A 12,628-nucleotide genomic window follows, 5' to 3' on the forward strand; every position below is an offset into this window, starting at 1 on the left:
GGCACCCAGCATCTCTGCCCAGACCTAATCCTAATGTTCAGGCACCAGCACCGAAGGCCCTCCCCTCCCCTTTACAGGGTCTTGTCCTAATGACAGAATCATGGGCAGTCTCTGTCCAGCTGTCACCTGGACACCTGGAGTCCCCAGGGTGTGGAAAGGGGGTGTGGGGCCCTCAGGCTTGGATGCATTAACCAAGGTCAACTTTCCAGCTTGCCCACACCAGCTAGAACCAGAATGCCTAAGAAGAGCCCAAACCTTGTCTGATGACTTGGTTTAGAGCTCAGCAGAACAAGTTAGCTCCAGCTCTGCAGGAACTGAGGGGAAGCGCTCTTGCTTTGCTTGTTCCTTATGTGCTGTGTGTCTTTCCCTGAGTTTCTCCCCAGGAAGCACAGGAGGTGAGAAAGCCTGAGTGGAGTCACCATTGGTCCCCCACAGCCACTGCTAGGGACCTGCTCCCAGTGTCTCTGGTCCTGCCTGGCTCCTCGTCGACCCTTTGACCTTGGTGCAACTGACACCATCTGTCTTAGACAAAGTGGACTCCACGTTCATGCTCCAAAGAGCAACCCCTAAATTACTGAAGAAACCCACATCTCTCAGCCCTGTGAGCCTGGGGTATATTAATCCCTGCCTCTGGAAATGTGTGCTCATGAACATTGAGAGACATGCAGTCATGACACTCCTTCAGAACATAACTCCTGCCTGTTCAGCTCAACCAGAATCCCTTCACATCCCTGGCAAAATTGAAAATAAAAATAAAAAGTAAAAAAAACCCAAAACAAATAAAAAAAATGGTACATCCTCACTGAAGTCCATTTAACATCATTTAATGTGGTGATTATTTCTGAGGCGTTCTAAAATTCAAGTCTAGAGTGCACGTTTTACACCTTCTCATTGACGGCACCTGCAGCCACAGACAGGTCAGAGCTGGCTGTACCCACTGAGACAAGAAGGCTGTGGCGGAACTTAGATGCCGAAATCGCAGCACTGCACGGTGAACGCTCTATCGATAAGTCCCAAGGTAGCAATGACTTTAAGATGTAGCTTCTTTAACATACATTATACATCTTAATAAAAATATCCTTTCTAAATTATGACTTAGTACTCTGTGATAGCAAATATTACCATGTATTCAGCTAACACATCCCATCCAATGAACAAGACTGTAAAGCTCGTATTTTTATAGGACATGTGTTTGTATTTCGGCATTTGCAAAATTACAAATATCCAAAAGAAAGTCCTTTTTCCAGATTTCCCCACCAATGGCTCCCTCACCCCTCCCTGTGCTTGTAAAGGACTCTGCTTAAAACCACAACCCCCTGCCCCAGCCCACCCCACCCCAGAACTCCCTGTTGACTCTCCTGCTTATGCTTATTCCTGGACTCTTATCATCTCCTGCATTCCAGAGAATTCCCTTGTCTTGGGTTACCCATCTGCCCCGGGGAGTTCTTGCTCCAGGGCGGCAGGATCTGTGGACTCTTATCACCACTGTTAGATCCCTGCCTGCTGCCTCCCAGGTACTCCCTTCCCTGCTGCATGAATCTAGAACCCAAAGGCCCCTTGGACAGGCTCACAACCTTTTCTCAGACACACAGAGAAAAGGAGACTCTGGATTGAGTATCTCCGGACTGCAACATTTCATCTTCATTTCCCATGTTTCACAAAATCACAAGAGAAGAGGAGAAAAGCTCCCTAAAGTCACATATGATCCATTCTTTCTCCTACTCAAATTCATGCAGATCACATTCCCAGTGAAGCTGCCAGGCTGGAATCCATGGCTCCGTCTAGTCCTGGCCGAGCCCCTATAGTGGCCTGATCCATGAGAACTCCCTTTCAGAAAGATGTGCTTGAGTTCTAGCAATTAAGTCCTGCTGGGACTGGAAGCCTGGGAATCCTCTCTCACTCAAGCCCATAGAGGATGTGTGTTTCAGGGGCCCCACCGAGCACATACTGGTTTTGATCCAGCAGGTTCCAACGGCTGGCTCTGGGCATCTGAACACACTCCCCTGGGGCAGGCTGGCTTAAATTCTTGGAGATCTTCTTAGAGTTTGTGTTGATATTGTATTGGGACCACAGGGCCATCTTAACTGAATCAATAGTCCCATGTTACATGTTCAGCTTTTCTGGATTTTACTAATGCAATCTTTACCCATGTAATCCTGTCTTCCTTGTTTTTAGTGTGTGTGTGTGTGTGTGTGTGTGTGTGTGTGTGTCCTACTATTCATTTGCATGAAGAATAATGCATTCTGTTTTCAATAAAAACTACATAACTCAACAGGCTTGCTTTTCAACTTTCAGTGCCAGGTTTGCTTTTTAACATTGGGAATGTGACCTGTATGAATCTGGGTAGGAGAAAGAGCGGATCACACGTGACTTTGGGAAACTTTAGATGCTTTTTAATTTTAGAGTCTCAGAACTTGTTAACGTATTATTTATTCCTTTAAGTCAATTTTGCTTTTTATTTTAACTATGGCTTTTTGTAGCACAGTTAATTCTGTGAAGATTCCCTTAGAGGAATATGAGTGATTAGAAGAATCCATGCCTTTCTATTATACTCTGGGTGTTGGGACTGTCACAGCCCCCAGCCTGGCTCTGCCGGGCACCACATTAAACCATCCCTGAAGGAACTCACTTGTGTAGCCAGGCTGCCCAGGGGGCCCGGGGAGGCCAGGAGGACCCGGGAACCCATCTCTTCCACTTGGTCCTGGCAGAGATACGCCTGGAAATCCTCGGTCACCTTTTTCTCCTCTTTCGCCAGGGAAGCCAGGGGCACCAATCTGCCCAGGTACAGGGAGGCCTGCAACCAGACAGAAGCTCACATCAACAACCTCAAGGCCACTTAGCATCTACAGCACAAACTCATTCTCCTAACTTTGTTCAAGGTAAAATGGTGGCCAGACCATCACTGACAGGGAACTGCTTTAGACAAGTAAAACAAATTAGGTGGCGGACGCTTTGCCATTTCATGCTGACCGTCAACTGTTTCTCACACATTAACTTCAAGGAACATGGGCTCACGACGTAGACATTAAAATGTGAATTTCTGGCGAGACTTGGATAGGCCTTTCTCTTTTGTCTGGGCCGCCAACATGCCATCCAGACTGAGGAAGACCCGGAAACTTCGGGGCCACGTGAGTCACGGCCACGGCCGCATCGGCACCGGAAGCACTCCGGAGGCCGTGGTAATGCTGGTGGTATGCATCACCACAGGATCAACTTCGACAAATACCACCCAGGTTACTTTGGGAAAGTTGGTATGAGGCATTACCACTTAAAGAGGAACCAGTGCTTCTGCCCAACTGTCAACCTTGACAAATTGTGGACTTTGGTCAGTGAGCAGACACGGGTGAATGCTGCTAAAAACAAGACTGGAGCTGCTCCCATCATTGATGTGGTGCGATCAGGCTACTATAAAGTTCTGGGCAAGGGAAAGCTCCCAAAGCAGCCTGTCATCGTCAAGGCCAAATTCTTCAGCAGAAGAGCTGAGGAGAAGATTAAGGGTGTTGGGGGGGCCTGTGCCCTCGTGGCTTGAAGCCACATGGAGGGAGGTTCATTAAATGCTGAGTATTTGTTAAAAAAAAAATAAATAAATAAAATGTGAATTTCTCTTAGTGCAAATAGCATTCCCAACATATAAAAAACAGGCTGTAGAAGGCACACTGCATTTCTACTTGGAGCACAAGGGCATAGAAACGTCATTCAACAAAGCGAAAGTGGACCTGAAGCAAAGGGATGGTCACTGGGTTGGCGACCTAGAGGCAAGAGCAGGAGAGCAGAATGAGGACACAGAAGAAAGTTCTGTGACAGGGCGTGAAGTCAAAGTAGCAATTAGGAGTGAACACGTCAGGTCAGCTTCGGCCACTGTAACTCCCTGAGGGAAAGACCACGTGGGCTGGGGATTGCTGAAGCCTGGAGGCGCTGCCTAAGAGACTGTGATGAGTGGCTGCCGGAGGAGACTCTGCTGCTCCCTGGAGGGATGCATCAGCCTCTGCCCCCAGCATCGGCCTGTGAAGAGGAGAGTGAGAGAAAAAGGACAGCCGAGGGACACGGGACGCGGGAAGACCTGGCGTGAATGAAGAACAGCGTGGAGAGGAGAGGGAGGAGGACACTGAGCCTGAGACATCCAGCCTGTCACTGCGGAGAAAAGCCACAAGCACAACCTGCTCCAGGACAGCCAAGGGCCCCAAGGGGCGGCCCCTGTGGGCTTCCGCCAAATACTGTGCGCCCTCCCTGAGTGGCGAAGGAGGAGGCTGCACCTCTCATGGACAGGAAATTGGAGGAACTCCCTGGCGTGAAGCCAACCCACACCTCGGAGTGGGGAGGACAGTCAGGGAGCATGGGCGGGCAGTGGCCACAGTCAGGGCCACAGGTGATTCCAAGGCGGGGCTGGACGGAGAGGAACACAGCAGTTTTGGGAGGGGACATGGTAACTCCTCCAGCCAGAACAACTCTAGTGGCTTTTTATCAAGCATCTGGGTTAAGAGGTCACTAAGTAGATAAAAGATTGTGGACAGTAAGCAAGCCTCCTGATGAGGAGACACGATGTCATTCCCGAGAGTCCAAGAGGTAAGAAGGGACGACAGGGTTGCTTTAAGGGTAGATTCAGAGTTTTACAGAAAAGAGAGAAAGTGGGAGTGGATGAAGGCCCTGCCCTGAGCCAGGCGTGGGCTGTGTGGGATGTTGTCTGTTCCCAAAAACAAAAAAAAAAGGGGAGCTCTGCAAGAACTTAGACCCGCTGGAAAGGAAAAATATAAAATAATAAACGGGGATAAAAAATCAATGTAAAAATCGATAACAAAGCAAAAAGCCTAAAGGCTGTGAGCACTGAGCTGTTTGCCAATGATACAGCATGGGGGCATTTCTATCAGACACTTGTTCTATCAGCTCTGGGACCTGGGAGAATGCCACAGATATACACACAAACACGTGCACACACATGCATCTGCACACATCTACGGGGACAACACGCACACACGTGCATCTGCACACATGTACGGGGACAACACGCTCACACATGCATTTGCACACATGTACGAGGACAACACGCACACACGTGCATCTGCACACATGTACGGGGACAACACGCACACACGTGCATCTGCACACATCTACGGGGACAACATGCACACACATGCATTCACACACATGTACAGGGACAACACGCACACATGTGCATCTGCACACATGTATGGGGACAACATTCACACACATGCATCCGCACACATGTACGGGGACAACACGCACACACATGCATCTGCACACATCTACGGGGACAACAGTGGGCCTCTGCAATGCACAGCCTCCTAGGACCCATAGGTGGGCTTTTCTGGAGTGGTGGCAGAATAACTTCACCGTGAGGAGCCCAGGGGCCCAGGGGAGGCCAGGCTGGAACTGGGCACAGGAGCTAGAAGGGTTGGTCCTGGAGTCTGATCTCCAGCTGGGAAACATCCCAGAGGGAGGGAAAGTGGTGAGAATGCTGAGGAGGAAGGCATCTGATTGTGCTAGAATTGGGGCTCTGTGGAAAGGCAGGACCTGCTCAGTGGGAGCCGTGGGAAAAGAGGGGGCAGGCTGGCTCTGGCGGGGTTAGATGAGAGCTGAGCAGAACAGAGCTGGATCCCCAGGAGAGACATAAGGGTGTACATGTTCATTAACATGCCAAGCTGTCACTTACAAAGACAAGATAGCTGTCTACCAGCATTTGTCTATTCTGCTTCCAGAACTAGAAAAGATGTGGTAGATTGCTACCAATTGTGTGCAAATATCTAACATTCAGGATAAATTACGTATTCAGAATATAAACAGCACAGAAGGTGGGCAACTATGCTAGAAAAAAACCAGTTAAGGAGTCTCACCTGGAGGTCCGGGTTGGCCTTGTATTCCCGGGAAACCTTAAAAGAGAAAGAGAGTTGGAGCAAACAGGACAGTTCACCCATTTGTATACACTTTTTATTTCTCTGTTGAAAGCCTTGCTTGGTGTATTAAGTGTCAATGCCCAAGGGAAACAGAGCTGGAGACCACCCAAGCCCCCACTCTGGAAATGCATTGCTCTTGAAGCTACAGCGAAAGGCTCCTGGACCCCCTGTGGCAGTGAAATAGGAACTTGGAGGAGACCTGGTCACCAGACAGTCCTGCGAGGCCTGCAGATGCTTTCAAAATATTGATGGACACAGGTCCAAACTAGAAAACAAGAGAGGAAGAAAGAGAAAGCCGGGTGGCAGGTAGAGAGAGAAGGAGGAGGAGGAGGAGGGGGAGGGGGAGGGGGAGGAGGAGGAGGACAAAGAGGAAGAGGAGGAAAAGGAGGAGGAGGAGGGGGAGGGGGAGAGGGAGGAGGGAAGAGAAAAAGGTGAGAAAGCTACCTTTCGGGCCTGGCTCTCCTCTTGGTCCCGGAGTTCCAGGGTAGCCCCGCTCTCCTTTTTCTCCCAAAGGTCCTGTGCCTATAACCTGAATCAAGAAAGAAAAGGTGATGATTCCATGGCATGGGTGGCTAGTCCTGTATAGTAAAGCAGTATGAGTGAAGAAACAGACATATTCGTTACTATTTCAAGAAGCACAGAAGTGAAGTAGCAGCAATGGCTGTGGACAGGGAGGACGGGGATCGTCCTCAGAAACATACGGAGTAACTGGGATGCAGCTGACCCTGCAGAGGACTCTGCCAGGCAGGCGGTCCTGCTTCCTCTCATAATCATCTGCCTGGAAGCAGCTTTTGTAACACTCCAGTGAGGTGAAGTTGGACTAACATCAATTTGAGGCTTAGGTTTATAATTTCTAATTGTACACACAAGCCAAAAATTAAATGTTTTACATTACAGGGTATTATGAGAGAAACACTCTTAAATTTCCTTAGGCTATATGTAATAGGAATATGCGAATTTTCTTATTGAAAGAGTTTTTGGCTTTTTTTTTTTTTTTCTGATGACCAAAAGTAGGCATTTCCTTAAGGTCGCAAGACAGTAAGAGGCACTTTTGGCTCATTAAAAAGGAGAAAATTCACTGAGCCTGATCCTAAATTAATAAAATTCAAGACAAGTGGCAAAGTCAACTTTTGCATATTACCTTTAAAATATAATTCCTGTGTATTAATTAAATTAATAGATATTATTAAAACATGTCAATGTAAAATAGCTTGATTTAGTCAGTCCCCAAGTTATATACATAAAACGTCATGATGCATACCATAAGTATATGCAAGTTTTATTTGCCAGTTAAAAAAAATCAATGAAGTAAAACCTTCTATGTAAATCTATAAATAAAATGGGCTGCGCGAACGCGTTACCTGTGGCACTGCACGGAAGGCGGCCGAGGAGAGAACGGTAATATTTTCATTAGTTCAAAAAACCAGGGGCAAAATGGCTGAAGCAATGACTGCACAACTCTCTGACAGGACTGAAAATGAGCGCCATGAAGACACTTGCAAACATGATAACACCCATTAAATGTCACACACATCATGGACAGGTATGTAAAATATGTATGTTGACCAGTAGTAAAGTGTTATTTGCAAAAATAAAAATTGTTTTAACAGGATAAATTGTAGATGGCTTGTTTCTCTTACAAAAAATTTTCCTCGATTAACCATGGTTTTTTTTTGTTTTTTTTTTTTTTTTAAAGGTGTCAAGGCTGGGCACAGTGGCTCCTGCCTGAAATTCCAGAACTCAGGGTAGCCTAGGTACGTGGAGCACCTGAGGTCAGGAGTTCGAGACCAGCCTGGCCAACATAGTCAGACCCTGTCTGTACTAAAAATACAAAAATTAGCTGGGCGTGGTGGCAGGTGCCTGTAATCCCAGCTACTCCTTGAAGTCGAGAGGCAGAGGTTGCAGTGAGCCAAGATTGCACAGCTGCACTCCAGCCTGGGCAATAGAGCAAGACTCAAACACACACACAAAAAAGGAGTCAAATATGTTACTAATATTCTCATCCATGTGCAAACCTTTTCATTTTCAGTGGTTTAAAGATGTGCAGGAATTGTCAAAATATAATAAAAATAGTAAATACTAAACACCATACAATACAAATTAGAAAATAATTTCAAGTAGCATGAACCACTTTACATAAAAAATGTAATTCTAGAGACAGCTGTGGGCGTGTGCCCTGTGTCTCCTCCCCTTCCTTCCCCCAGCACTCTGACAGACCCAGGGACAGCACTCCTACTCACAATTCCAGGTGGGCCGGGAGGACCTGCTTCACCTTTATCTCCCTACAAAAGAAAAGAAAACTTTCCTTGCATATTCTTACCATAAAGATCGTCTTGCAGAAAGCAGTTTAAACATTTCTTCCGGTAAAATAGAGTGCCTGGGGTACATTAAAACTATTTTTCTCTCTTTAGTATCTCTCATTCCGTGACTATTATGACAAAAACGAATAGACTTCACTTTTTTTGCATACACGTGACATGTGAAAATAAGGATTTCTGTAAAATGCTGGTTGGGGGCTAATTATTCTTTTTCCAAAAGAGCCCAGATACTTCTCCTGTCGCCTGCACACTTCCTTGGAAAACAGAACCATTGATGAGTGGAACTGGTAACCAAGGTTTTTCCACTTTAAAGAAAGAAATAAAATAAAATAAAATAAGAGCATGGTTTCCAAATATATTTTCTTAAAGAAATCATTTTACATGAGGTTTTTAGGTGAAGATTTTCTCAAATTTGCATTGAAGGTCATAATATAAAATCTAATATTAACTAAAAACATTGGTGGATAAATTCTGATCACTTTAAGTTTTAATCTCATCCATAGTAGATGAAAAAAAACCAGAGAAATTAACCCTTTCATATCAAATATTTTTATATAAACATCATCAAAATGATTTAAACAGCCCAAAAACATGTACATTATGACATGAATGTATTTTTTTCCTTTTATATTAAAGCAGTAAACAAGAATGGAATGTTTTGAATTTTCTTATATCAATACCAGATTTTAGGAATATCTAGAGGACATAAATATCTCAGCCACTATGTTCTAAATATACCTACCCTCTAAAATTTACAGGGTTTTACTTCCTCAAAAAATTATGGCCAAGGAGTTCTCCCTTTTGTCCCTGGCTTTAATAAATTACCTGTAGGCTACGCAGGCCCTCTCCCCAGCTTTCCACTCACCATTGGGGATGAATATTCCAAAATTATCTCTTATATTAGTAAAGATTTACATTACCTCGCCTCATAGTAAGAGAGAAAACTAAAGCAATAATGAGATTTTTTTCTGCCTGTAAGACTGACAAATATTTTTTAGAGTTTTTTTTGTTTGTTTGTTTGCTAATTCCCAACTAAAATGGCCCTGGCCTGGCAGAAGGACTTTCTGAGGCAATGTGGTTGCATGTGGCAAAAATCTCAAAACAAGTGTCCCAATGTGGACTCCACTATTATGCTTTTAGGAATTTGACAGAGACACAGCCAGACGAGTGAGTGAAAATACTTGTAAGCATACACGTTTGGAAATGGCCCAGACACCAGGCGACAAAGACAGGATGTTCATATTACAGTCATATCGACGGACACTGAAATAGATTCCTTATATGATTACCTGAAAAAGTTCACTGTCACCTTTACAGACTGCCTGCTTGTGTATGCACATTAGGGACAATGTGAACTCCGGACATTTCTGAGCAGCTAATAGAAGAACTTAGGTCAGCTTTCTCTTCTTCTTGATATCTGTCTGTGTTTCCTTTTGTTTTATGATCAGGAAAAAAAAAAATCTACTACCAAAAAAAGACATAAAAACTTGACTGAGTGGCACATTTCATGTATTTTTTTTTTATTTTTCTAATCCTGAACACAAAGGAAACCACTAATTTGTGTTTTTCCATAAGAAGCATAAACAGTTTTTTTCCCTTGAGTACAGGGTCCTTTACTCCAGGAAAGAATAAGTAGGCTTCTGGGTTGAATTGGAAAGTGAAGATAGAGACCCACAGTAATGCCAGTGTTTACCTGCGGGCCCTGGCGGCCTACGAGTCCTGGGTACCCGGGATCTCCAGGAAAACCCTGAAACCAGAGAGAAGCAGCAATGGTCAGAGGCCAGTGACAGCAACCGTGGGCCTGTTTGTAAAAGCTGCAGAGGAACACTTACGGGACTCCCCTTCTCCCCTTTGTCACCATCTTTTCCGGGTTTTCCCTGTAAAGATGCAAATGTCAGTTTTAATAAATAATAATAGTAACTAGGATGTATCACCAAAGCTCTGATTCAGATAGCTTAATCTGTTATCTCTTTTATGAAATCACCAGGAAGGTGAAGGAGGGCTCCATGTGAGTCGGCCGCACCACAACAGGAAGAAACGCAGTACACGATGAGGAACTGAAGGTGCAACAGAAGAGAACTCCGTTTCTAAAGAACGGAGTCCGACGAGATACAAGCCTTCTAAAATATGACTGTATCTTGGTAGCAAAGCTCACATCAGAGAGGTTTGCCTATTGGCAGCTGAGTATCTGCAAGCTTGCGCAAATGCTTTACTTCACACAGGTTTCTGCATGTTACTTCCAGGTAGAAACCAGAACCATCCCAGCCGACTGGCAGCGGGGTGGGTCCCACATCACCACCATCCCCCAAGTGAGAAGCATCTCAGCCTCTCAGGCTTGCGGCTGTGCAAACGCAGTCTGGTGTTCTGGGTGGTAAAGCCCAACCGGCCTGCTGCTCTTGGATAGAGCAGGACCGAAGGTTTCAGGGATGGCCCAGGGCTCTTCGGAAGCCTCTTTCCACAGCCAGTGGCTGATCCTTAAACAGGGAAGGACCTTGCCTTCCTGGGAGGCCTTGCAAATGATACAGCTCAGGAGAATCTCGGAAAAGCACTTCAGGGCACGAAGAGATAAACTAGAAGTCCCTGTGAGCTTTTTCCATTCTCGTGTTTCTGTGAATCTGCAAATTCTGGCCTGAAAGAAGTGTTTTGTGATGAAAGGTCTTTGGAAAGCACTTACTCTGGGTCCTGGTTTTCCAGGTTCACCTTTCTCTCCGACCCCTGGCATTCCCTTAAATGAACAAAAAGACAAAGAGATTCATTCGTCTATTTCAGCAAAATGTTAAATTAGATAAATATTAAACTTAAGGTGAAATAAGCTTGTAACTTAAATCTGTATTTTACGGTCTCTGACCTAAAAAAAATAGGCAGAAATTGAGTACTTACTTGAAATCCAGGTTCACCTTTTTGGCCCTGAAAGAATTAGAGAAACAGATAAGCACCATCAAACAGCTCTATCAACTGTTGTATGCTACATTAAACATGGAGCAGGGGAAAAAGCACTCATTTTCTGTTATATTAACAAATAAATTCATGTTGATCTCCAGCATTCACTTAGCATTGATAGTACGAATGGAGGAAGGGCAGGGTTCGTCATGCTTGACCCGTGATGACCGGCCCTGCCCTCCTCCTGCCCCCCAGCCCGGCTCCCTCCTGCTGACCAAGCCATACAGAACTTGGGGCACATTTAAGAAGCCCTGATCCAGGGGGTGAGCCTCAGATGAGGCTTAGACCAACCCGGTTCCAGCTGCCTCTGCTCTCAAAGGTGATCCTATTTTATGGAATGAACAATCTATAAATCTGTTTTCCAGGTCAGGATTGAATGTAGCTGAAAAAACTGAGTTTCGACCCAGTTTCTCTTGGTCCCTTGGAATTTGTCCAAAATTAGAAAATCCGTGTTTGCTGGATGAAGCCCATTCATACCTTTTCCCCCTTAGTGGCATAGTCGCCTTTTTCCTGAACTTGAGCTTGTCCTGGTACTCCCGGAGGCCCACTGACCCCCTGATCACCCTGTCGACATAAAAATGTGAGATTAATTAGGCATAGAAACAAGTATTCAAAGATGAAAAAATGCAGAGAGGTAAAAGCCTAAAATAAAACACCTATTTTAAAATGTAATTATACTCTATTGTATTCTAATCATCCTTGCCTCTGCAGAAAATTTCAATAGGAAGATGGTATAGTAAGTATCTAAAGCCAGGAGAACTTCACTTCCCAGGGGCCACAGAAGGATGGGAGCCACTAGCTCGGGAATAACTGTGGAATATGAGCACCTACAAGACACCTCTGGACATGCCTGCACCTGTGTGGTGCATATTGGCTTCCAAGGAAAGGAATACACACTGCCTAACAGAGTTTGAGAAAAAAGAAGGCATTTTAGGTAACCCCAAAATAAGACAACCCTCAAGAGTCTCCTTCCTCAGGCATCCCAACTGCTGGCTACACCTCATATTACAACGGCATACATTTCAGAGTCATGATACAGCAAAGTTTATGAAAAGAACAGGCCAAAATCTGGGGTGGTGGGCAGAGGCCACCTGCGTGTCCAGACCCATCCAGGCCCCACCGCAGTGGGTGCCCTCATTGCAATTGCCTCCATCAGCTTGGATGTCAGAGGAGAGTCTGGCCCTTCCAGGATGGCTGCAGCAATGGCAGGCAGCCCGTCTTAGCCAGCGTCTGCTTCATTGGTCTGATCCAGGGAAACTCCTGGAGAGGATCATGGACCCACCACTTGCCTCCTCCCCACAGGATGAAGTCGACTGCTGTGGTCTGTGCCCTCCTGGCTCCACACTGCATCTCCTCCCACATCCACCTGGCCCGGGACCTGCCTGCCTCTGAGAAGAGGCCGATGGTGAGGGGCCCACTGCCAACTATGCTAGTCCCAGTACTCCTAGTGACGGCCCTGGA

General features: G+C 45.7%; 1 protein-coding gene and 1 pseudogene across 1 annotated transcript in view; one reads left to right on the top strand and one right to left on the bottom strand.

Annotated features, from left to right (window-relative positions):
• The window catches only part of COL4A1 (collagen type IV alpha 1 chain), a 151,186-nt gene that overhangs the window by 45,189 nt on the left and 93,369 nt on the right, over nucleotides 1-12,628 (bottom strand). Inside the window, exons 13-21 of the mRNA XM_017970460.4 lie at nucleotides 11,645-11,731; nucleotides 11,108-11,134; nucleotides 10,902-10,952; nucleotides 10,060-10,104; nucleotides 9,921-9,974; nucleotides 8,150-8,191; nucleotides 6,354-6,438; nucleotides 5,850-5,885; nucleotides 2,630-2,794 (exon numbers count right to left, since the gene is read on the bottom strand). Coding sequence (XP_017825949.2) covers nucleotides 2,630-2,794; nucleotides 5,850-5,885; nucleotides 6,354-6,438; nucleotides 8,150-8,191; nucleotides 9,921-9,974; nucleotides 10,060-10,104; nucleotides 10,902-10,952; nucleotides 11,108-11,134; nucleotides 11,645-11,731 — 592 coding nt within the window. The remainder of the gene's footprint in view (nucleotides 1-2,629; nucleotides 2,795-5,849; nucleotides 5,886-6,353; nucleotides 6,439-8,149; nucleotides 8,192-9,920; nucleotides 9,975-10,059; nucleotides 10,105-10,901; nucleotides 10,953-11,107; nucleotides 11,135-11,644; nucleotides 11,732-12,628) is intronic.
• On the top strand, nucleotides 3,065-3,593 carry LOC100401177 (large ribosomal subunit protein uL15 pseudogene; annotated as a pseudogene).

Source organism: Callithrix jacchus, chromosome 1 (genome assembly GCF_049354715.1).
Source record: "Callithrix jacchus isolate 240 chromosome 1, calJac240_pri, whole genome shotgun sequence".
NCBI lineage: Eukaryota > Metazoa > Chordata > Mammalia > Primates > Cebidae > Callithrix > Callithrix jacchus.